The sequence below is a fragment of the Sminthopsis crassicaudata genome, chromosome 3 (genome assembly GCF_048593235.1).
Source record: "Sminthopsis crassicaudata isolate SCR6 chromosome 3, ASM4859323v1, whole genome shotgun sequence".
Taxonomy (NCBI): Eukaryota; Metazoa; Chordata; class Mammalia; order Dasyuromorphia; family Dasyuridae; genus Sminthopsis; species Sminthopsis crassicaudata.
This window is the reverse complement of record NC_133619.1, coordinates 603,545,367-603,572,328: the sequence shown is the minus strand read 5'-3', so window position 1 is coordinate 603,572,328 and position 26,962 is coordinate 603,545,367. Positions and strand designations below refer to the sequence as shown.

General features: G+C 42.6%; 1 protein-coding gene across 1 annotated transcript in view; it reads right to left on the bottom strand.

The window, feature by feature from the left end:
* SLC9A1 (solute carrier family 9 member A1) overlaps nt 1-26,730 on the bottom strand; it is a 64,658-nt gene extending 37,928 nt beyond the window's left edge. The window contains exon 1 of the mRNA XM_074305684.1: nt 25,447-26,730. Coding sequence (XP_074161785.1) covers nt 25,447-25,792 — 346 coding nt within the window. The 5' untranslated portion in view covers nt 25,793-26,730. The remainder of the gene's footprint in view (nt 1-25,446) is intronic.
* Nucleotides 26,731-26,962: the final 232 nt, after the last annotated feature.

Genomic DNA, 26,962 nt, shown 5'->3' with positions numbered 1-26,962 from the left:
CTAGCCCATGTCCAGAGCAGCTAAGTGGTACAGTGATTGAAAACTGAGCCTGGAGTCAAGACCAGAGTTCAAAATCTGACCTCAGACAACGACTGGCTGTGTGACTCTGGGAAAGTCACTTAATCCCTATTAGCTTCAATTTCCCATCTATAAAATTGGCAACACAAAGGAGAAGGAAATGGCAAACCAATACTTTTGCCAAGAAAACTGCATGGACAGTACAGGTCCACAGGTAACAAAGAGTTGGACACAACTGAATAACAGTATCTGTCTTATCTATAATTGCAAGCATGTGAGATTTCATTAAAAAGCTTTGCTTGATAGTTGCAACCTCTACCTCATAAAGTCTCTCCCCTTCCTTAATCAAACAGCTCAAAAGCTATCTTCTGCACCAAAACTTCTTAAACTGTGGATGGATCACAACTCCAAATGGGGTCATATAACTGAATGTGGGGATTATGAAAAACTTGGCAACAATAAAGCGTATCAAATGTTTCACCAAGATTAATTCTTTAAGTAAAAATAAACAAACATCCATCTTATTAGTATGCAAATTTGCTTTCATCTTTATTAAATGGACACATTATATATATTGTTTAAAATAAAGTTTTTAGAATTTGTTATCAGTAAAGTTTGATTTGTATACCTATTTTATATACTATATTCTGGAGTTATGTAAAGATGTCTTGGGTAAAAAGGGGTCACAAGTGGAAAAAGTTTAAGAAGCTCTGTTCTATACAAAGCCTTTCCAACTGCAAGTGACCTCTATCCCAAACAACCCTGACAATAACTGCATTTCTATTTATGCTGCAGATATTTTATATGCATTTGCTGTGCCCTTGCTGAAGCATCTCTAATACATATCTCAGAGCTATACAGATTGTACTATTATCACATGGGAAGGCTTTCCATATATTATTCCTTTGATCAGAAAGGTCTAACATTTGCCAGATATTTCCAAGCCATCCTGCCTGGTCAAACCAAGATAATGAAGCAGGGAAGAGGGATGCTTAAACAGGTCTCTCTTCTCCCTACCTATGGCCATCTTCTCAAAGTCATAGGTTAGTGGTTTGGGGATTATTCAGAGCTCTACTCATCAGTGTGGATTACTCTGTCCCTTCCAGGAAGTCTTCTCAGACTACCCACATCCCAAGTCAGTAATAATCTTCATACTTCAACCTCAAAAATCACTTTCATGCCCTTCTCAAAGGTTTTTGCCAGTGTACTGCACAATAATACTTGAAATATCTGTCATTTCCTCAATGGGATCACTCTCAAACTAGGGACAACTGGGAAATTTAGCTGATGATCCTCCAAGAGATGTGGGCAAGGAAGACATCACCCTTCAGTTAACCTGGCCAGGTGTTTCATGTGCTTCGGAAATCCTTCTTCCTGGGGTAGAGAGGCCAGGTCTCTCCCAAGCCTCCGTGCAAGCTCCTTGGGGGGAGTTTTCACTTTTTCTGGTCCCAGTGCCTTACACATAAGGCGCTTAATAAATGCTTGTGCTATCCAAATTGGGGATTCTCAGAGTAGAACTCATCTTCCACAAGTCTCAATAGGCCAGAAGACCTCACCTAATGATGTCTGGAGAGGTGCCTCCCAGATTGACAACAAAGAAATGACTTTTGTGGGCAGTACTGAAGGATCATCTGCTGAATGGTAAAGAAAAGTCATACTAGCGATTGTTTCATTCTTTGTCTTTATCACTTTCTTACTAAATTATTTGTTCTACAAGGTCCGGAATTGTGTCTTGTTTCATATCCTGATGTCCCTCTTAGCAGGCAGCACTAAGCTAAGTGACAAAGTGGAGGGGGTGTTGGACCTGACCCTGGAGTCAAGAAGATCCAAATTTAAAACCTTCTTCACACACTTACTAGCTATATGACTCTGGACATACCTCTCTCAGTCTCAGTTTCCTCATCTGTAAAATGGGGATAAAAATAGCACCATTCCTCCAGGGTTGTTGTGATACACAAACAATATAGAGTTTTTCAAATCTTAAAGCATTATCTTAATGCTCATCATTATTATTAGTAGTATTTGGAAATCAGCAGAAGTTTAATCATGGAATTTCAGAATGGGGAATGTCAGAGTGACCATTTTGTCCAATCTATATCCAAAAATGTTCAATGAACATTGATTATCAATTGCCTTCAAGATATTTTGAGCAGTCATGAGATCACAGACTGAGAGCTAGGAACTTGAACAACGATCTCATATCATTTCTGGGGAAAAAAAAATGAGCTAGAGTAGAAGACCATTTCTATGAGATGGATTCAGAATAGCCAACCCCAAAGAGTTGTGGGTTGTTAATGGCTCTACATGGATAGAATACCACAGGCATCTGTGTGGGGCCCTAGGTTAGTGAACATTGTTATCAAAGACTCGTATAAAGTTACACATGAGCCCCATCAAATTTGCAGGTGGACACAATTGGGTGGGATGGATGGCAATTCAATGGATGAGTCAGAATCCCAAAGCATCTCCACAGGATGGGCTAATAAGGAAATTATATAGGGATATGGAGAAACTTCCCCTTGGAAACAAAAAAACAACTTCACGAGTATAAGCTGGAGGGAGGGGGGGCAGGGACAGAGAGCTGTTGCAAGGACTGGAATTTTAGGGAGCAGCAAGCTCGACAAGTCAGCACATGGGATCTTGGCCAGTTTTACAGAGACAAGGCTTTGGAATAGGAAGGCACTAGTTCATTGGAAGTAAGATGGCCCAGAGGTTCTGGGAGCCAGGAGGCTGGATCCTCCTCTCTGGGAGAATGCTCCAGGAGGAGTGTCTCATTTAGTTAGGCACCCCACCCTGTATCTGGTGGCCTCTTGGCAGCAAGACAGCCCCAAAGGCCCAGCCTGGGGGTCCTGAGGGATCTGCAAAAGAGACAAGAGTGGGAGCTGTAGAAGGATGGAAAAGCACTGGGCTGCCATGGGGAGAGCTCTACTATGAACTGGCTGCATGGCAAGCAAGACCTTTCTTTGCAAACAAAGCTAAACTAAAGGATTACCCAGGGGCAGAGGGCAGAGACAAGAGTACACAGTAAGGGAGGGCGAGATAAATAAAGTCACAGAGGCAGCCAACAAAAAGATCTTCCATACAGAAGTCAATGTCCCCACCTAGACACTGCCCTGTCAATAAATAAGCAATAACCTTTCTGGGAAGCATGCTGTATAAACAGACTGGTCTGGATGCTTACTGGGGAGATATCTTGTGTCAAAACAAAACTACAGAAAGTCCATATGTGCACATATGTACAGACACACACAGAGAACTGAGAATCTGCAAAGGGCCTCAAAGGCACCGAGTCCAGTCCAGAATTCCCTACTGCCCAGCCTGCATTGCCAGCCATTAAGAGTCTCACCAAGAGACTCCATCCAGAGATTCTGGTCTGGAATGGCTCTGACTGCTCAGGCTGGAGAGAGGGTTTTCTCCCTTAAATCAGACTTTAGTCTGTCTTGATGAGCTTTCCTCCCACTGCTCCCAGTTCCACCCTCAGGCTCTGCAGAGAGCAAGCCGTTTCCAAGAGGCAGCCTTCAAGCATTCAAAGACAAGATCATGTCACTAAGTCTTTCCAAAGAGAAATATCTGAGTTTCCTCCAACTACCGCTCCTCCGGCCTTCCCCTGCCCAAGTGTTCTCCTCTGGCCACTATTTGGTTTATCAACATGGGTCCTAAATTCGATGTCCAGAAGTGAAGACGATACTCCAAGGGTGTCAGAGGGTTGACTAACTCAGGGTTCACTCATGCTTCTTTTAGTTCTAAAATCTGACCCAACTCAGGCATGGATAGAGAGCTTACTCTATCACAACACTCTATATGACTAAAGACCTTGGGGTCTTTCAGCTCCAGAATGTGCCTGTCCATTAAAGACTCCAGGGTGGTCCATCATGCTTTAAAAGAGTACTAACTACACACCTCTCAGATTGGCAGGAAAAGATAATGATGAATATCGGAGGGGATGTGGGAAAACTGGGATTCTGATACATTGTTGTTGGAGTTGTGAAGATCCAAGCCATTCTGGAGAGCAATTTGGAACTATGCTCAAAAAGCTATCAAACTGTGCATACTCTTTGACCCCGCAGAGTTATTACTGGGTTTATATTCCAAAGAGATCTTAAAGAAGGGAACCTGTATGTGCAAAAATGTTTATGGCAGCCCTTTTTGTAATGGCAAGGAACTGGAAACTGAGTGGATGCCCACCAATTGGAGAATGGCTGAATAAATTGTGGTATATGAATGTTATGGAATATTATTGTTCTGTAAGAAATGACCAGCAGGATGATTTCAGAGAGGCTTAGAGAGACTTACATGAACTGATGCTGAGTAAAATGAGCAGGACCAGGAGATCATTTTACATGGCAACAGCCAGATTATACGATGATCAATTCTGATGGATGTGGCTCTTTTCAGTAGCAAGGTGATTTGGGCCAGTTTCAATAGACTTATGATAGAGAGAATCATTTGGATCCTGAGAGAGAGGACTGTAGGAACTGAGTGTGGATCACAATATAGTAGTTTTACCTTTTTTTGTCGTTTGCTTGTTCATTTTTTTTCATTTTTTTTTTTTTCTTTTTCTTTTCTTTTTGATCTAACTTTTCTGGTGCAGCATGATAAAAGTGGAATATATTTAGACGAATTGCACATGTTTAATATATGTGGATTACCTCTCTCTAGGGGAGGGAGTGGGGGAAGGGAGAGAGAAAAATTTTGAACACAAGGTTTTGCAACTATCTTTTCATATATTTTAAAAATAAAAATGCTACTATTAAAAAAAAATAAAGAGGTAGCACAATATGGTGGAAAGAATGCCTGAGAAAGTCATATAACTTCTGAGCACCAGTTTTTTTCATTTTGTAAGATATTTCAATTTCTTCAAAAGATGTGGATTCTCAAAGCAGGGATTCAGGCCTAATGGGAGATTATTAAAATGTGGAGTTGACTTTCATGAGCTATTGTGCATCTTTCTTACCCACCCCAACCCCCAAGAAAAATTCCTTTGGAGGCCAAACCTTGACTCAGAGTCTCCCAGTGAGTCGGCTGGCCACTTAATCAACAAATAGTCTATTGGCAGGCCCTGCCAGAGTTTGTGGACATAGCCTCAAGAAGGCAGGGTCACCTTCACATCAGAGCAAAGCCCAGAGACACCAATGAATTGTTTGGAAAAAAACCAGGATCATGCAAAGTATTGTGGAAACAGAACCAATCTTGGGAATGTTGAGCTCTGCATTCTAGTCCTGATGCCAGTACTCACTAGCCATATGGTCTTGGGAAAGCAAGCTAAGTCACTTCCCTGGACCTGAGTTTCCTTCTGTCTAAAATGAGGATAGGGGCAGCTAGGTGGCGCAGTGGATAGAGCACCAGCCTTGAATTAAGGAGGACCCGAGTTCAAATCTAGTCTCAGACACTTAACACTTCCTAGCTGTGTGACCCTGGGCAAGTCACTTAACACCAGCCTCAGAAAAATAAATAAATGAATGAATAAATAAATTAATTAATTAAATAAAATAAAATGAGGATAATAGGGGCAGCTAGGTGGCACAGTGGATAGAGCACCAGCCCTGAATTCAGGAGGACCTGAGTTCAAATCTGGTCTTAGACACTTAACACTTCCTGGCTGTGTGACCCTGGGCAAGTCACTTAACCCCAGCATCAGAAAAATAAAATAAAATAAAATAAAATGAAGATAATAGCTTATTACTTAAGGTCTCACATGAGTCTCATATTACTTAAGGTCACACCCTGCAAATGGGAAAGGGCTATACAAAGTGACCAGCTGTGCACCCCCAGCACAATCCAGATCACAATAGAATCATCAAGAAGAACAGAAAGATGCCCCAAACAGAAACCTGGGGTGTCCCCAGAAGGTGACACAAGCCATCACGACCACCTCAGAACTACCTGGTAGAAGGCTCTTCCAGGCCTAGAGACTGAGTGCCAAACTGGCACTCCTAATAGGTCCTGGCATCAGGGTGACATCTTTCCTCCAACATAATAAAGAAGATGATCTCAAGATACCTAGGGTAGAAGGCACTGTGAGGTATCCATCTACTAAAAAAATAAAAACCTGGATGTAACTTGAGTAAAGGATCTACCCAGTTATGGCTGTGCTCAGTCAGCCTCTTTGGGCTGGCAGGGAGCCTGTCCCAGTGAGATACCCAAATTCCTACAGGGTTGGTCCCAGGACACTGGAGACAGTGTGTACACACACACACACACACACACACACACACACACACACAGAGTAAAAGATGCCCCCAAAACTCAGGATTTTGGGGGGAGAAGCAATTGGTCAAAGCAGTGGTCAACCTGACAACCCTCTTGGAAGATTCATTCTGGAAATCCCCTGGATTTCCTTCTGAGCATTCCAGTAGGGCAATAGGAAGTTTGCAAAATTTCAGGCATGAAAGCTCACTGGGAGAATCAACATCCCTGCCACAAACTAAATTAGTGAATAAAAAGGACTCTGAGGGTAGTCAGTCAACAAGTCTACCATGTATTGGGCATTCTGTAAACACTGGAGATACAAAGAAAGGCAACCCCTCCCAAACCAAAAAACTCTTATTATTCTCAAGCAGTTCACATGCTGAGGAGGAATGAGAAAGAGGAAAGAGCACTGTTCCAATTCTGATACTCATATGGTAACCCTGGGCAAGATATTTTTCTGAGCCTCAGTTTCTATGTCTGTAAAATAGGTCAATGGTTGCACTTTTTCCATCTTAGCATTTATTTAGAAGTAAAAGTCACATAAATTTAAGCTCTAAAAACTTTAACCTTGCAGGTAGGTTCCCAAGACTAGAGAAGCCTTGAATTGGCTAAAAAAAAAAAAAAAAAAAAAAAAAAAAAAAAAAAATTGAAAATGAAGTCAGAAAATGGGGAGGTGTCTAATATAAGCTTTGAGGTTACCACTTAGGTTCTTCCTCTGAATAAGAACACTGGACTAGATAACTTAAGGCTCCTTCCAGATCCAACATTTTGTTCTAAGGGCTTTCCCAGCTCCAATATCCTGTGTTTTAAGGTTCTCCCTAGTTTCAATATTCTGTCTTTAGGTCCTTTTGAGTCCAATATTATATGCTCTAAAAGTTCTTTCACAATTTTAATATTCTATGTTCTAAAATATCTCTCAGTGAGGCAGTAGTTAAATGGTGCAATGGATAAAGCACTGGGCTTGGAGTCAGGAAGACTCATTTTTCCCAACTTCAAATCCAGTCTCTGACGCTTACTCGTTAAGTAAGTCATTTAACTGTTTGCCTCGGTTTCCTCATCTGTCAAGTGAGCTGAAGAAGGAAATGCAAGCCACTCCAGTATCTTTGTCAAGGAAACCCCCAATGGGTTCATGAAGAATTGGACAACTGAAACAATTTTCCAACTCCTCCCACTCTGATATTCTGTGATATTCTGTGATTCAATAACAGCAATGTTCTCATGACCAATGATCTGCAGAATAAAACCATTCAAATTTCATGGAATCATAGTCAAGATTACACAAGACTTAGCGGCTGCTACCGTAAAGAAACAGAAGGCTTGGAATATGATATTACAGAAGGCAAAAGAGCTGGAATAACAACCAAGACTAACACACCCAGCAAAAGAGTATTAATCATTCATAGGGGAAAAAAAAGGAAATTTAATAAGGTAGAATTCTTTCAGGCATTCTTGATGAAAAGATCAGAAGTGAACAGAAAATCAGACTTTCAAATACAAGACTCAAGCATACAAAGGTAAACATTATTATTATATATGGGATGATTGTACATATTGTCCATAAAAGAACTTTAATCATTATTAAAGCAGAAGGATTCTATATAGAAAGAGAGTACGAGAGTAGCTTATGTTGGGAGGACGATAAATACCAGGCAAGAAAGAGGGAGGAAGGGAAGATGAAGAGTTTTTACAATAGACAGGGAAATGGGAGATAGGGTAGATACATGTGTGTATACACACACACACACACACACACACACACACACACACACACACACACACTCAAATAGTAATAGAAAATTATCTTACTCAAGAAAGGAGAAAAGGTAGAAGATTAAAAAAAAAAAAAAAAAGATGGGGATTGGAGAGAATAAAAGGGACCATGGATAAAAAGCAATGGAATAAGAAGTAGAACAGACTTCACAGGAGAGATAGGATAAAAGAGAGAAAGATAATTAGAAGAAAACAGGATGAAGGAAATGCACTGTTAGTAGTCATAACTGTGACAACAAATGGAATGAACTTACTCAAAAAACAAAAGTGGATAGCAGAATGGATTAGAAACCGGAATTCGACAATGTGCTATTTAAACGAGACATACTTGAAAAAGAAGAGACAGAGTTAAAATAAGGGGCTGGAGCAAAATCTATTATGTTCAGATGAAGTTAAAAAAAAAAAAAGTAGGTATAGCAATTATGATCTCAGACAAAGTAAAAGCAAAAATAGACCTAATTAAAAGGGATAAGCAAGGAAACTATATCTTACTAAAAGGCACACTAGATAATGAAATATAATCAATACTAAACATATGTGCACCAAATGACATAGCATCTAAATTCCAGAAGGAAAAGTTAAATGATTTACCGGATGAAATAGACAGTAAAACTATATTAGTAAAGGACCTCAATTTTCCACTGTCAGAACTAGGTATATTTAACCATAAAATAACTAAGAAAGAAGTTAAGGAGATAAAAACAAGCTTAGAAAAGTGAGATATAATAGATTTCTGAAGAAAGCTTAATGGAAATAGAAAAGAATATACCTTTACTCAGCTCTATATGGAACCTTCACAAAAATGGACTATGTATTAGGGCATAAAAACCTTACAATCAAATGCAGACATATTAAATGCACACTTTTCAGACAATAATGCAAATGCAAATAAAAACTGCAATTAATTAAGAGCTGTGGAATCATACTTTAAAAGTTAATTGAAAACTAAAAACAATAATAAAAAAGTTCTACCAAATTTCTTTCATTTGAAACGAATATAATCTTGATACCCAAATCCAGGGAGAGAAAAACCACAGAAAGAAAACAATAAGTCAATTTCGTTAACAAATATCAATGTACAAAATTGATATAAAATGCCAACAATGAGATGACAGTAAAATATGTCACAAAAATTATACATTATGACCAGATGGGATTTATACCAGAAATGCAGAGATGATTCAATATTAGAACCATCAGTATAAGTAACCACATCAGTAACAAAAACAATAAAAACCACATTATTATATCAACAGAAGCAGAAAAAGCCTTTAACAAAATATGACACTCATTTCTATTAAAAACACAAGAAAGCTTGGGTATCAATGGAGCCTTCCTTAAAATGATAAGTAGTATCTATCCATAATCAGGAGCAAGCAATATCTATAAAGAGAATAAGCTTGAAGCCTTTCCAAAAAGATCAGAAGTGAAGCAAAGATATCCATTATTACCACTATTATTTTATATTGTACTGTGAATGCTAGTAATAAAACATGTAAAGTGCATTGAAGGAATTAAAATAGTCAATGAGGAAACAAAACTATTACTCTTTGTAAATGAAATGATGGTATACTTAGAGAACTCTAGTTGTTTGGTCATTTCAGTTGTGTCCAACTCTATATGATCCCCATTTGGGATTTTCTTGGCAAAGATATTGAACAGGTTGGCCATTTCCTTCTTCAGCTTATTTTACAGATGGGGAACTGAGGCAGAGTTAAGAGCTAAGGGTCACACTGCTAGTAAGTGTCTGAGGTTGGATTTGAATTTGTGAAGGTAACTTTTCCAGATTTCAAGCCCAGTGATCTATCCACCTAGCTGTCCCTACAGAACTTTAAAAAAATCAATTTTCAAAGAGCAAAGACAATTAGCAATTTCAACAAAGTTATAAGATATAAAACAATCCCACATAAATCCTCAGCATTTAAAAATCACTGCAGACAATATAAAATACTTGGGAGTCTACCTGCCAAGAGAAACTGGAGATTATATGAACACAATTACAAAATACTATTCACACAAATAAAGATAGATCTAAACAAATAAGGAAATATTAATTACTCATGGGCAGACCCAGTCAATATAATAAAAGTGACAATTCTACCCAAGTTAATTTTCTTATTTAATGCCATATCAATCAAACTACCAAAGGAAAATAGAGAAAAACAATAAAATTCACCTGGAAAAACAAAAGGTCAAATATATAAGGGGATCAAGGAAAAAAAATATTAAGGAAGCCCAACAGTCAGATTTTAAGCTATATTATACAATGATAAACATCATAATACTCCAACACTGACTTAGAAACAGAGTGGAGGATCAGTAGAAGAGATTAAGTACATAATATATAGTAGTAAATGACTATAGCAATCTGGTGTTTGATAAACCCAATGATTTAAGCTTTCAGGATGGGAACTCAACATTGGAAAAAAAATTAATGGGCAAACTAGAAAGCAGTTTGGCAGAAATAAGGCATAGACCAACATCTCACATTGTATACAGGAGGGAAAAAACATACACATGTATGTCTACATACTTATATATATGAGTAGATATAGAGATACATATGAACATATAGAGATATCTATACATATGGAATTTTGATATGTGTATCTATGTTTATGGTTTTTTAAGGGCCATAGGCCTGGAATCAGAAAATCCATCCTCAGATGCTAACTTTATTTGCCTCAGTTTCTTCAACTATAAAATGATGATAAAATAGCACCTGCCTTCCAATATTGTCATGAAGATCAAATGAGGTATCTATAAAGCACAGTGTCTGAAAAGTATTTGTAGCAGTTCTCTTGGTAGTGGCAATGAATTGAAAATTGGATAGCTACCCATCAATTGGGGAATGGCTGAATAAATTATGGTATATAAATGTAATGGAATACTATTGTTCTATAAGAAATGTTGAACAGCAGCAATGTGGTGATCCAAGACAATTCCAATAGACTTGGGATGGAAAATGCCATCCACACCCAGAGAGATAGAAATATGGAGACTGAATGTGGATCAAAGCATAGTATTTTCATCTTTGTTTTTGTTTGCTTTTTCTTTCTCCTGGTTTTTTCCCCTTGGGTCTAATTGTTCTTGCACAATATGACAAATATTGAAATATGTAAAAGGTATTGTACATGTATAACCTATATCAGATTGCTTACTGTCTTGGGAAGGGGGGGTTTGTGTTTTTGTGTTTTTTTTTTTTTAACAAAATCTTACAAAAATAAATGTTGAAAACTATCTTTACATACTATATAATATTGTATTAGATACTATATTATATCCATACAAAATACTATAGAGAAAAAAATTATGACCAGGCTGGTATCAGAAAAACCCGGAAAGACTTACATGAACTGATGCTAAGAGAAGTGAGCAGAACCAGAAGAACATCGCACACAGTAATAGCAAGATTATAAGTTGATCAAGCAGGACAAATTTAGCTTTTAGTGATAAAGTGATCTAAGACAATTCCAATAGACTTGGGGTGGAAAATTTCATCCGCATGTAGAGAAAGAACTATGGAGACTGAATAAAGATTTTCTTTTTTTGTTTGTTTTTTTCTCTTTTTGTTTTTCCCTTTTGTTCTGACATTTCTTTCTCAACATGATTAATATGGAAACATGTTTAAAATTATTGTTCATGTATAATCTATATCAGATTGTTTACTGTCTTCAGGAAAGGGGAGGTAAGAGTCTCTTTAAAGTAAGGAGAAAAAATTTTGGAACTCAAAAATGTTACAAAAATGAATGCTGAAAACTACCTTTCCATGTAATTGTAAAAATTAAACACTATTAATAAAGAAAAAAAAGCACAGTGCCTGAAACATAGTAGGTACTACATAAAAGTTTATTCCATTCTAGATTTTCCTAGTTGGCTGGGCTGAGCTCCAAGGCCAGTGCCATTCCCACTACATATGCTGGAAATTATTTAAAACTAAAATTATCCCTTAGTGAGTTGATTCCAAGCTACCTCCTCCCAGTCCTCCCAATCTATCCATAAATCTGTAGCCCTTGAGACTAAGGGGAAGTGGGCTCCTAATTTCTTTTTTTTTCTTTTTTTTTTTTTTTAATTTTTTATTTTATTTTATAATTATAACATTTTTTGACATTACATATGCATGGGTAATTTTTTACAACATTATCCCTTGCACTTACTTCTGTTCAGATTTTTTTCCCTTCCTCCCCCAACCCCCTCCCCCAGATGGCAAGCAGTCTTATATATGTTAAATATATTACAGTATATTCTAGATACAATATATGTGTGTAGAACCGAATTTTTTGTTGCACAGGAAGAATTGGATTCAGAAGGTAAAAATAACAGTTTACATTCATTTCCCAGTGGGCTCCTAATTTCATAACCGCTTACAGTCTGAAGCACCTGACAAAGGCCACATATCCCACCATGGTCACAGAGGAAAAGGTCCCACACATACACAAGTCCTTAGAGCAGCAAAGGAGTGAAAGGAAAGGTAAGGGCGGGTGGGTCAGGGAGGGCCCAAACAAAATGTGTAAAGGGATCTAAAAGAATGTCACTAGGACACAAGAAAGGATGCTGAAGGAACTTGCGGTTTGCTATGAACTAATCAAAACCTGGAAAGCCACTTCGACAACAGGCTCAATGATGAGAGGGAGGAGAACGGTGAAGGAGCAGAACTCTGATGGACACTGGACCAGGGGTGGCTTCCAAGATCTAGTGAAGCTGGTCTCTAGGCAGAGGAGGTGGTCTGCAGGTGAAGGACAGGCCAGTGTGTTCATTTGGTTTGCAAGACTGGACTTATTTGTTCCAAGGGAAGGAGTAACTTGGAAGAAACTGTGATGTAAGAGCATCAATAAAACATTTAAAGAGGGGGAAGAAAAAGAACAATTGACTTCCATTAGGGCCTTTTTTTCTGCAGCTCTTGGGGAAGCTTCAATTCCTTGTTTGGACAGGCAGAGCAGAGGGCAGGCCAAACAAGGATGTGCATTCTCAGGCCCAGTCCTCTGCGCACAGAGAGGTGGCCTTGATGATGTCTGGCCAAGTGAGAGCCAGTCCCAAGAGCCACCCTCAGAGCAATCCCCCATCCTTGGGGAGAGGCCGCTGCCTCAGACACTCAGGGCTGACCCTGACACACTGCCTTGGGCATTACCTGGCCTGCACCCTTGCATGAAGGAATGAAAGGCCAAGAGGGCAGACTTCACAGAGAATTAATGACATGGACTAGACTCCTGATTCTTTTCCTAAATCTCTTGCCCCTACCAGATGCTACCTTGTGCTAGAATGGAGAATCGCCAGCTCTGGAGCCAAGGATTTAGGCAAATTGCTTCACTGCCAGGGGGGGTACTAGCTGGCCCCGAGGTCCCTCTCCAGCCCCAAATCTACACCCGATGTCAGTTCATCCACCTGTGGCTGGGGTTCTGCACAACATTCATCTGCCATCCTGTGACTATTTCTGGCCTGTTACATGTATCTATGTCTTATATCCCTGCAGAAGATGTGAGATCACGGGCAAGATGTGAGTCTCCTGCTTTTCCCATATCCATATCCCACATACACAGGACCCAATGTTGGGCTCCCAGAACCAAGAAAATAGTACACTGAAGAGCCAGGTTCAAATGCCACCTCTGAAAACTTATTAGTTTTGTGACCCAGAACAAACAGCAACTTCCCTGCATCTAGCTTTGCTCATCTGGAAAGTTAAGGTAACACACCACCTGAAGTGCTTACCTCACCAGACTGGGATTTTAAACCACTAAATAATGTCAATCATTATTATAAGTCAATACACTTTTACTGATGAAAAAGGAAATTTGTAAGAAGCTCTATTCTCCTAAAGGTTGAGGAAGGGATTGTCCTGAGAAAGTCTCCAGCTCCTACCTCAAGCCTCCCAAAGGCTTTTAAAGTCCAATTATTGTCATGGCTTTGTGCGATCAGTCTCCTGAGCTAAGAAATTTCCAACAGTTCCCTGCTTCTCAAGATTAAATTCCTCCACTTGGCATTCAAGGCCCTTCACTATCTAGTACCACATTTATCACCTCACTACATTTTTGTATGAACCCTCGGAGATTAGCAACAGTGAACATTTACACAGCTAAATGCTGTTTTCTTCAAAGCCTCTCCATCAGACAGATTGTGCAAGAGCACCTGCCTCCATATTACAGATGGGGACAGTACTTTGCTCCAAAAAAATACAACCAATCCCATCTCAGAATATTTGGAATATCCTCAGCCAACCAGTCAATAAAATCCCATAGGATACAAAAATAGGCAAAAGACACAGTCCCTGCCCTCAGGGGGTTCACAGTCTTACTCTGTAAAAACAAGATAAATGCAGGATCTAGAAGGAAACAACAGAGAGAAGGCATTAGAAGGAAGAACTGGGAATGGCTTGTTGTAGAAGGGACTTTAGCTGGGACTTGAAGGAAGCTGGAGAGGCAGAGACAGGTAGGAGGGACGGTATTCTAGGCATAAGGGACTGGAGTCCAGAGATGGGAATATCTCATTTTAAGGGACAGCAAGAAAGCCAATATTGCCCTCTCCTTCAGAGATCTGTTTATTTCACTTCCAAAAGGCTGACCTGTTCATGGCCACATGATATGTAACTGAAAAAACTAGAGGCAACATAAATGTTCAGCAGCGAGGGGAATGGTTAACCAGACTGTGATACACTTGTGTAATGAAATGCTACAAAGCAATTAAGGGAAACAAGTATGATGAAAGCAAATGTAGAAAGACCTTTTAAGAAATAATGCAAAGCAAAAAAGGGAGAAGCAGAAGAATGAAACGAACACTGACTACAACTATACAGCATGGGGGAGGAGGGAATATGGTCATGAGAATGAATGGGACAAAGATCTGATGGAGTCTTAGGGGGGAGAAATGAAAAAGTGGTGTGATATTTGATGTATACAAAGTAACCGAAATAATAAATCACTTGAATGAATATCTAATGTTTAGGGTTTTTAAAAATATAATATTCAATTTTAAAAATAATATCTCCAGTACTCAGGTCCAGGGCCTTCTCTTCCAGGAAGTCCTCAGACTCTTACCCAGAAGGAATCCTGTCCCTTCTCGGACTTTCCAGGGGCATTTTAATTTTTAAAGCCCTTAACAGAATGTCCCTTTTCTATGTTTATGTTCTGTCCTCATCTGACTCAGGCCATGGGAACTAGAAAGGGCTGTAGAGATCAAATCCACTTACAGTATCCTAATGTGCAAAGAATCAGGTCTTTATGTTCCTTTGCATTCCTAGTGTCTAACACAGGGAACAGTACATAGTGGGTACTCAACAAACATTGATTTGAACTGAAGTGTTCTCTTGACCCTGGTTTATGAGATGCTGACTGATTAATCTGCACAACCCACCCGGGTGACTCCCTGACAACCACACACAGTTGACCCTAAGGAGGCCAGAGTGAGACTGTGGTCTCTACCCATTATCACCAATGAGGTCAGGAACAGACAGATGACCTAGCTGAAGCATCTCATTTTCACCTTCACATCTGTATATTTCCCAAAGAAAAGTCAGAGAATAGATAGGGTGGCAGTGAAAGGAAAATTAAGTGGAGGGTACTGTGTTCCTCCCAAATCCTGGGCAGCAGCTGATTATAGTTTTTCCCCTTGACCCTGCTGAAGGAAGCAATTTCTCGGGAAATAGACTGCTGCTATAATTTGGGAAACAAGCCCGCTCAATTCCAGCAAGCAAGGAAGTATTAAAATAACTCAGGCTCCACGATGGCCTGATGGACCCCAGAAACTGGCTCTGCCTGAAAAACCCAGACTGCGACCTGCTGGGCAAGGTCTTGATGCTAGATTAGAGAGTGGGGAAAGCCCACAGCTCCAGGCCCAGTCAGGTGATTTAGTCCAGTTAAAATTAGATAAAAAATACCTGAATATAATCTTGGGCTATCTTAAAGTATTACTAGATGTTTATCAGCATCTAAAGAGATGGTTTGGCCCAGCATAGCCTGTGCAGACAACCTTGGTAGACAGGCCTGACTCAGATGTTTGCAGGGAGGAGTCTTGCAGAAGGAGACACAAGTGGGAGATGACTCACTCATAAGCCAGTTCCAGGCCTCCAGAGCAGGAGCAGCAGCCTCCCCACTGCACCCTGCTTCAGACCGTGGCTGAGACAAAAGGAAGCATGAAGGGGGAGACCCTCTCTGGGAGGAATTAGGAGCCACCTTAGTAAGCTTCAATCCTCCTCTTCCTGTGCTGCATTTCTTCTGAAATGAAGCTGCCTCTGGGGTGGCAGCTTTGGGCCTTACATTTTTGAAGGGCAATTTTAGGACAGAGAAAACCATCTCAATTTCTTCCAAAAGCCAAGGAAGCTTTGAAATACAAAAAAATTTTTAAAAAGAAATAAAACTTCCCAGCTCCAAACTTAAACACAAAATTGTGAAATGTCACAGCTGGAAGTGACTTTCTAACACAGATGTTACAACACAAAGTGTCAGAGCTAAAAGAGAAAGCTCAGATGATAAAATGCCAGGGCTGGGAAAGGCCTTCAAACAGATGGTGTCCATGCTGAAACTGACTTTGGAGATGATCTAGTTCAGCCCTTTCATCTTCTAGGACCAGAAAGTGAGAAGGATTATCTAATAAGGCTCTATAAGAAGGTCACAGCCCAGGGCCAGCTTATCTTTTCCTTCTTTAGTCCCAGCCTAAAGACCCGGGCCCAACAAGGCTTCAGCCATCTCTCATTCCCCCTCTTTCTTTCCCTCTTTATTACAGGTTCTTTTTTGGGGTTGTATCACGAAGGAGGAGGGAAGAGAAAGAATGAAGCCACCTTATACAGACTTCTCAATAGGGAGAGTTCAAGTTCAAGGCTGGCCCCTTCCTCCCCAGGCTCCTCCCATTACTACTGGGTTTCCTCCAGCTCTGTCTATGGAGAAGAGGCATCAATCAGCCCCTTCCTCCCACCCTTTTCACAAAGGAAGTGGCATCTCCACAACAAACCTAACCAAGGACTTCTAGCACAGGATTTCAGACTTGTCTTAGGCCGCATCACAAACTGTGGTGATACCTGTCCAAACACTCTAGCATCCCAATAGTAAAAACCACATTCAAAGAGTTAAGCAGACTACTAAAACCTCCTACCTTCTGAAAAAACAAGGGCATTACCTGGAAAGCCCCCAGTGTATTACTTCCTTGCCCTCAGAGCTTCCTCTGAAGTTGTTTTTCTAGTCCCAGTAATTGTGCCAACTATTTCCAATCTCAGGGAATCCTAGTGGTTCTTTAGCTCAGGAATAAAAGAAGGTAACCCAAAACTCTTCCCTTTCTAAAGGTCAAGAACATGTCGACTCTATAAAATTGTTAGACCAGTAATAATTTTTCAACCCCTGAATCTTCAACTGTCCCTAGGCCAAAGGGATGTCCTTGGAGGAGGGTCCAGATAATAAGGAAACAAAATAACTATAGTTAATTCCTTTTAAGTTTTTGATTTTAGTTCTATAATCTTCATGATTTATAATTGATCAATTTCTCCTCTTATTTTTATCATTTCCTCTTTTGTGCTTATTTTCAGGGGAACTAGTTGGTTTTTTTAAAATATATAAAGTGTCTTTTTATTTCTATTTTGCTAATATATGCTTTTAGAGACATAATTTCTTTTGGGGGGGTTTCTTTCACAATATCCCAGAAACACTGGCATGTTGTCTTAGTGATCATTGTCTTTCACATGGTTACATTTTTTTTTGACTTCTTTAATACATTTGTTGAGTAGGATTTCATTATCAAGTATTCTTTTGGGTCTGTAGCTTTTGCTGGTGCTCTCAGTGTTGGTTACTATTTATATTGTTTTGTGGTCTACAAAGGATATGTTTAATAAATTTATTTGCAGTTTCTCTGGATCCCAATATGTGGTCTATTTTTATAACTATGTGTAGTGAGTTGCTTTAAGAAATGTGTATATTCTTTAGTGGTCTCATTCAGAATACATTATGAATCTTTTTGGCCTAAATTCTCCAATAGTTCGGTTTATTTTTGTTTCCCTGTTAAATACAGTTAGCTCTGAGACAGGGACACTGAGGTCTCCTATTATTGTGCTCTTTTGCAATTTAGTTTGTCCTTTACAAATTTAGATTCTATATCATATACACACACACAAACACACACACACACATATAGGTACACATATGCTTAATATTGATAATGGCTCATTGTCTACAATTTCTTTAAGTTATGAAAATCAGGTTTGTGTGTGTGTGTGTGTTTTATCTTTATGTCTTCAGTAATGAATTGTTTTATTTCCCCCCCCCCCTTCCTCTTAAGGTCCAAATTTTGATTCAGAGTTTTGAGAAAGGGACTTGGCAGGGAAGTAGATGGGACAAGGGATCACCTATTTCAAAACAGGGACCTCTGCTAGGCAATATAGTTCTCCTGGCCTAGAGATTGGATCTGGACCTAAACAGGCACAAAGCAGATAAACCTGAACCTATCCTTACATTCTCCTAGGTCAGCCCACTCAGAACTTCTCTAAAGGGGAACCCATGCCCAGTCAATCCAAGTCTGATGTAGTGGAAAGAATACTAGGCTTGAAGCCAAAAGACAAGGGTTTGAGTTTGGATTCTTCCACTTGTTAGCGGTGTGATCTTGGGCAAGTTGCTTCATTTCAATAAAACAATCTGAATAAAACCATCTTGAAGGTCCCTTGCAGCCCCAATAGTCTATGTCCTAAAGTTCCTCTCAGTTCTAATATTTTCTGTCTCAAAGCTCCTTCTGGTTCTACAAGTCTACATTCTCAGGTCCCACCCAGGTTTAACATTTCTGCATTTTAGCATTGCCTTTTCTAAGAGCTATAAATGACCTGCCATCCTATCCACCTATAATTCCCCACAGCTGGTGTTGTGGGGAGCCAACAGGCCACCACCAATCAAGAAAGTGCTTAATGACCACTTCCATGTAGTTTTGCACAAAGGCTACCCCCCTTCCCCCCATACACATTGAATTTCCGGAGAAAAAATGATATCGCCACCTTTCACTCATAAAGCCCTTTATGGTTTCTAAAGGAATTTTTCATCTGTATTAGATCTTTGAGAGGCAGGTGAGGCAGCTATTATCCCCATTTTACAGATAAGAAAATTGAGGTTCAGAAGTGACTTCGCCAGAGAGCATGTAGTAAGTTGTATATATTATGTGCTCCCTGGACTCTAGCAACATACAATTTATTAAGAGAGGAAGGACATGAACCAGGGAAAGGCTAGAAACAATACAGGAGAGAAGAAATGTGAGCCAGCATAGCAAAACAGAAAGAGGTCCAGATTTGGAATCAGATCCCAGTTTGAATGTGGGCTCTATTCCTTACTTGCTTTGCAATAGTAGGCCAATGACTACACTTCTGTGGGCCCAATCTGCAAAGAAGGTAGGTGGTTCAGTATGGGGAGAAGAATGAATGGGGAGTCAGAGGGACCTGGGTTCAAATGGTGACTTAGAAATTCATTAACTACGTTGCCCAGTAGACAGAGCACCAGTCCTAGAGTGGGGAGGACCTGAGTTCAAATCCCCCCTGAAACACTTGACACTAGTCTGGGCAAGTCACTTAACCCTGAATGCCTTGCCAAAGAAACTTACGAGCTGAATGGCCCTGGACAAATCATTTAGGTTCTCTGAGCCCGAGTTTACTCATCTATAAATGAGGTTAAATCAGATGGCCTCTGAGGTCCCTCCCAGCAGCACTATATCTCTGATCCAATAGTACAAAACAATAATTAACTACCAAATCACTGATATAGACAAGTGTTGAGAGGGAGAAAGACAGAGTCACAAAGAGAAACAGAGAACCCCTGAGGGTAATGGTCAGGGAAGTGTTCCTAGAAAGAGGGATTTGCAGCTGGGTCTTGGAAGATTTGGATAGATAGCAAATGGAGGAAAGATAAAAGTTCCCAGCTTCACTGCCCAGCTTTTAAAAATCCTTCTCAACTCTCCCTGCCAACCTCAGATCTTAGTCAGCCTATCCACTTTTTTCTCTCTTACCCCCAACCCTCCACTGCCTGAATGAGAAGTCAATGTTCTTTCAGCAGGCAGAGGTAGTGATTTAAAGGTGTAAGAAAGATCTTTAGAGGGGACCTCTGGTGATCACAGTAAAAAGCCAGGGTGCTTACCCATGGCCTGAATGACTTGGGGCAAGTCACAAAAGGCTGTAGCTAGTCAGTGCACATTTTCTCCACCAGTAGCACCAGTAGAATATAATGAACCTGGACAGTCCTGCCTCAAGGGAAATGTTATACAAATGTAATAAGGCAATGTGCAAGTGCACTTCAAAACAAAAATGCAAAGCGGAAAGGAGGTTTGCAAACTACATGGTATAATGGAAGCTCTTGAGCATTGGTCAGAAGCTGAATGGCTTGATCATCTATCTAGTTGGCTTCAACTGGACAATGTCCTGAATGTTCCCAAAGATCCTGGATGATAAAACCAACCTGTTAGCATATAGGAGGGAAAATGGTCTACAAGTTAGGAGGCTCAGGTTCTGTTTGCCATTAATTCACTGTATGACCCTGTATGACATGACCCAAGAACTTGTCATGGTCAGGTAATCTCTAAATGACATACTTTATACAGCATTCTAAGGACCCCACAACTGTAAAATCTTTGATCTTCTAACAAAGAATAGTTTTGACATACTAATTTTAAGGACCTTCTCAAAATCTAATATGCCCTAAAGTTCCTTCCTAGCCAGATATTCTAAGGTCCCTTCCCATGCCAACATCTCCTGTTCCAAGGCTCCCTGTAGCTTGGAAATGCTCAATACTAAGGCTCCTTCTCAGACATTTCCTATTCAAAAGCCTCGTCCAGCCCAGATACTTTGTATTCTAAGACCCTTCCAGTTTGGATACTGTGTTATAAGATCCCTTCCTACTCTTGCCATCTCTAATATTTTCTCTTTGAAGGCCCTGCCAGCTTTGACATGCTGATGATTATATTTTTTTAGACTCTTCCAGTTCATTCATTCACACAGCCAAAATGCCTTCACTGCATCCAATGTCTCCAAGACTCCCATTGCTCACAGTCCTGGCTAATCTATTAATCCTGGACTTCTACAAACACATTTTCAAACATCCAGCAAGATCCCCAAGCAAAGGTGATATGCCCGGCATCAACAAAAGGACAAGGGGAAATGCAAGGGCCTAAGGTTCAATACTAAAACTGCAAACTCTTATTTTTGAAACTTAATAACTATGTACCCCCAAATCTAGTTTCTCTCAGGTCCCCGGAATCTTTGAATGTCAATTGGAAGGAATATAGAGCCATACTTCTATATAAGTGGAAACTTAAACCAGAGAGGGCAACTACTCTGTCCAAGAATGTGAGGTCTCTGATAATTTTCTTATATGTAACCTGCAACCTCCAGCGAAGGATATGTCAAATATATCTGTCTCTGCAGGCATCTATATAGATAGCACAGGGGATAGAGTCAGGAAAACTTGTTCAAATTCAGTCTCAGAAACTTTCTAGCAGTGTGACCCTAGCCAAGTCACTTACCCTGTTTGCCTCAGTTTCCTCATCTGTAAAAGGGAGACAATAGCACCTACTTCCTAAGGGGGGCTGTAACGAAGACCAAATGAGATAATATTTGTAAAACATTTGGCACAAGGATTGGCATGTAGCAGGAGCTTAATAAATGCTTGTTTTCTTCCTTTCCTTCCTTCTCAGATAGAGAAACAAGACAGACAGAAGATAAGTCAACAGTACTTTTGGAAGAGAATTTGGGGGCCTTTTTCTCAATCTAGAAAGCTATATAAAATAAGGGGATGATTTCTGATACCTTCTAGATGTGATATTTTAAAGATGAACTAATGTCTATATGAGGTCGCCCCTGTTCTGTTTTGTTCTGAGGCCCCTTCCAGCTCTGACAGCCTGTGTGCTCAGATGCCTTTCACTTCTAACATTGTATGATTCTCACCACCTCCTCCTACAATAACCACCCAAGGTGTAGTTTGCTGATTTGAAGCTTTGGGATAAAAAGGAGCATCTCACACAGCACTTTCTATTCTTAAAGGAAGGGGGCCTTGCCAGGGAAACAGCTGCCTTAGATGACAGAATCAGGGCTCAGGGCACAGTTCCTGCCTACGTTAGGGCGGCAAGAGAAAAGGCGAAGCCCCAAAATAGCCCGCTGGATCTCCTGAGTACCTACTTGTACAGTCAGGGGAGCCAGCCTTAGTGGCCCCATGGGCACCCCATCTCACTTCTAGCTTATTAACTTTCCAGAGAGCCAGCCAGAAATCAGCTTCACAGAGAGGGACAAAGTCCATAAGCCACACCCTCCCAAACCAGCTACCTGGGGTGAGATGTTTAAAATCCTAGAATCCTGGAGTTACAATTCAGCTGTCATGGATTGAAGGTCACTATTTGTGAATACAGAGTAAGAATATAAAACAGGAAGCAAGGGAAGATAAATGGAGAACTGTCATATACTACAGTCTCATTAGGGTTCTAACTTTATTGGCTATCCCTTCCCCACCGTATGATGGCAAAAATACTAACTCTGTTCTAGTGTCGGTTCTGCCTCTAATTGCCCCAGGGCATCTCCCTTCTTTCTGGGGCCCAGGTGTCTCCTCTGTAGAATCTGAAGGGTTGGGGAATTGAGAGTTCCTTTCCAGCCCTAAGTTATACACTTCAATGATGCTGGACCACAAAGGACCTTTTTGGTATGATAGGCAATATATTACAAGCCTGTGGGAGGAACCCCCAGCATCTTAGGGACTCCCCTCCTCCTGGCAGACTGGTCTGCTAGGGATGCAACCCAAGCCCAGCACCCTATTAGGAAGGAAATGGACATATTTACTCCAGAGAAGGCTTAGTGGGATGTGGCCATAGTCATGAAGCATTTGAAAAGTAGACTGTGAGAACCAGAGCACAGATCTATAAGGAAAGTTTAAAGTAGCAAAGGGGTCAAAACAGCAGGTCAAAGTTCCTACAATTAGAATGATATTCAAGCCACCTTAGGAGTAGGGTAGCCCCCCTTTGGGAGATTCTCTAGCCAAGGGCCGGCTGACCATTCATCTAGGATGGTATGAAGGGCATTTCTGTGTAGATCGGAGGACTCAGGGGCAATGAGGTGGCAGAGTAAATAGAGCATTGGCCCTAAAGTCAGACAGACTCATTTTCCTGAGTTCAAATATGGTCTCAGGCACTTACTAGCAGGGTGAACCTGGGCAGGTCATTTCACCCTGCTTGCCTCAGTTTCCTCATCTGTCAAATGAGTTGGAAAGGAAATGGCAAACCATTTTAGTATCTCTGCCAGGAAAACCCCAAAAGGGGCCACAGCAGACAATAACATGAGGACCCTTTTGGCTCTGAGGATGGTAGGGGGAAGATACTACAGACCTGCCAAGAGCTGAGAACAGACGCTGGGATATTTTTCATTCGGTTCCATGTGCAGGAGTGATAATGAGTGCTTAGCCCACCTCACACACAGAGGCCCTGCCCAGATGAATAATGGGAAAAGGGGATGATTTTTTACTTATATTTACTTAGATGCTACTGCCTCTTTTCACAGACTCAAAAGAAGCTGACGTTCTAAGCTCATCAAGGTGCTTTAGCCAGCACCTGAATACCCACCTCCCACTTCTGCCCTTTACTGCCATGCCCTCCTGCATGCCATGAAACATGACAGTCTCTTGGAAGCCCTGGTTTCCTTCAAGCCTCAGTTCATCCACCACATCTCCAAAAGGAGAACTTCGTAAGCCCCTTCATAGATAATCTTCTCTTCCTGCTTCGGTTGCTATTGGAAAGCCGCTGGCTTTCATTTCATTTTCCTCACCTAGCATAATGCCATGTTCATTTTTTGTGGGTCTACACTCGTGATTCCATTAAGACGGGGAACTCTTGGTGAGTAAATGCTAGATACCTACTGTGTAACTCAGTCTCAGGAGACATGCCAAGAAGCCTGATGGACTTGCCCAGGATCACTCAGTCGGTGGAGGGTCAGCAGCAAGCCTCACAAGCAGATGTTCCTAACTCGGAAGCCAGCTCAGAGGTATGCTAACCCAGTGTACCACCACACCATTCCTCTGAGGCACGCAATGCTTGCTGGACCAAACTGATACATAAGACAGCTGCCACAGGCTCCACTTGAGAATTATCCCTACTTTACAGCAGATGAGAATCAAGGCAGAGAAAAGTTACAGTCTGGTGACCTTGGCAAGTTGTTTGGATCAGGAGATGAGGCTATCTGCCTCCAGACTCCTGCCTCGGAAGCTGGTCCTGCTGCCTGCAGGAAGTGCAGCTGCAGTTGGGGCACCAGAAGGGTAAGCCAGAGCCGTGGCCTCTGCCCATCTTGTCTAGGGGCATCTCATGCCCATCCCAAAGAAGCTATGCAGTGAACCGGAGAAGACAGTACTACTTTTTGTGCATCACCATCCCAAACCTAACATCCTGACATCATTCCTGCATGTCCTTGGGAAGGTGGGCCCTGTAATTCTCAGGTCACCCAAACTTCCACAGCTAGCCCAGGGCCAAACCAGCCTAAAAAGCTTCCCTGTCGCAAAACCAATCAGGTTCCTGGGATTGCCGATCATCACAGGGTCTGGACAGGCTGGTCCATCAATCTCCCATGAGACAATGGGAGTCCACTTTTTCAGCCACTAATTATCCCCAGTCACTCTCCCCTAAAGACAATCATTTCTCACGCCAGGATGCCCCATCCAAGGGGCTAATGGCCTTGCCCCGTGCCCTCTAGCTCCGGCGGCTCCCAGGCCAGCACCATGGCCAGGCACAGGCTGAGTTTTAAGAAACACACTTGGGATTGATCTGGTCTCCAGCCAAGATCAGACAGGCTCCTCCCCAAGCACAGATCCAGCTCAGAGATTCCCAAGGTCTATCCAGCTCCACAAACGGAACAGAGGACATACACACAGATTCCCAATGTGGCCTGGACGCAAATCTGCCTGCTAAGTCTGTGGAAGTATCACGGACCCAGGAAAATCTGCATTCCAGAGTAAACCTCTGAACTTCTGAAACCCCAATGGCGGAGACCTCTCAGGGTTCCCAGAGTGGGCAGAGGATTGCTGAGAAGGGGAAAATAAACAACTGGGAAGAGTCCCGGGCTACCTGAGCATGCAGTCCACCTGGGTTCTCAAGCAAGGTGAAAAATAAACACAAGCTATTCCCTCAGCCTGTCCCACAGATCACCAGCACGAGAGAAAATGCAAAGTGTCCACAGTAAAAACAAAGACTGCCAATAACTGCCTGGCCATGGGGACCCCAGTGAAACCCCCCCTTCCCCTGCCTTGACACACACAGGCACAATCCAATCTGCTTCTTGGTTTGCCCATGCAGGGAATAAGGGCAACATTTCTCCAGAACTGTCAGAGACCCTGGAGGAAACAGCCTGGCTGAAATAATTTGGACTAAGGGTGTCTGACAGTTGGCTTTAAAAACCCCAGGCAAGGGGAACAGGGAGCTCTCCCCAACCACCAGGGGGATTCTGTTGCACAGTACATGCTCCAATCCCCACTGCCCAGCCCAGACGGAAGTCCCACCACATACCCAGCTTCATAAGGCAGGCTAGCAGGATCCAGAGGGAGACCTCGAAGGGGGTCCGCACATGAGTATAGTCGATGCCCAGGACGGGGAAAGCCTTGCGTGTCTTCATGTGAGGGGTCCCCGAATGGTTGGTCATCGGGTGGACCTCGTGTCTGACCTCGGGGGGCGCTGAGGTGACATCCCCCTCCCCGGGGCCTATGTACAAGCCCATGGTGGACACCTTCGATGTCACTGTATTCTGCAGCCCATGGCTCCGGAGGACTGGAAGCAAGCCCAGGAGAGCTGCCACCACAAACACGGAGGGGAACACCCGGAGCGGGGAGAGACCACAAAATCCAGGCCCCGGCATCTTCTCAGGCTGCTCTGGGAGGGGAGGGTGCCTCCAGCCTCAACAAGAAAAAAGCAGAGTCTGGGACATAGGCAGGAACGAGTCTGAAAAAGGGCTGGAAATCAAAGGGCCCAAAGAAAGGAAATTGGGGGTGGGGGAGACAAAATGAAGCAAGAATTACTAAGAAAAGCTCATGTTTCAAAAGACTAAGAAACTGCTCTTCTTAGAGGGTCAGGTGGGGAAGGCTGTGCACAGACTGGGGGGGAAGAAGGGGACAGGAGACCAGGATTTCCATATGAGGGAGCAAAGGGAAAGAGCTGAGGAGTCTGGGAATCCCGGGGAGGGGAGAAGGAAGAAGAGGGAGGACCGGGGCTCCCAGCTGTGGGCAAGAGGGCTGGGCTCCCCTCCGGGGAGGAGGAGGCAGGGAGGAAAGTTAGGAGGCCAGCTGGGATGGAGCAGGGAGCCCAGGGAGGGGGGAGGGAGAGAGGAGGCTGGCGGGACCCCACAGCGGGGGAGAGGATGGAGAGAGGAGGCTGGGCCCCTGCAGCTGGGGAAGGCAGTCAGGAGAGGCTGGACCTAGGAAGTGGGGAGGTGGGCTGGGAGCCCGCCCCTGGGGAGGAGAGGAGGCTGGGAGCCCGCCGCTGGGGAGGAGAGGAGGCTGGGACCGCGCGATTGGGACGAGGGAGAGGAGGCTGGGCCCTCACGGATGGGGAAGGGAGGAGTCCGGGACTCCGGGCAGCCCCGGGGATGGGGAAGAGGCCGGGGGCCGGGCGTGCCGGGATGAGGCTCCCCGAGAAAGGGCGGGGTGCGGAGGCGGGGAAGGGGCCGCCGGAAGCTCCAGAGGGCCAAGAGAGCCCGCGTAGACAGCTGCGTGGCCCCCGCTCCGCGCCCCGGCCCTTCGGCTCCCGCCGGTCCCCTGTAGCTTAGGCTCCAGCTCCGGCAGCAGCGAACTGAGCCCACCGATAACCCGGCACTGCCTTTTATACGTACCACCGAGCGGCCGGCGCGGCGGGCTAGAGGAACTCCCACGGAGGCCGCCGCGCTACAGCGCCTCTTAGCGGCCCTTCGGGTAGAGGTGCGAGGAGGCCGCACGCAGCTGCCTCTCGCTGGCTCTGGGCTGGCGATCCCGGCGTTAGGTCTGGACTCGGGACGTCCCGACCCAGACTCGTCAGACCCGGAATCCATCCCTTC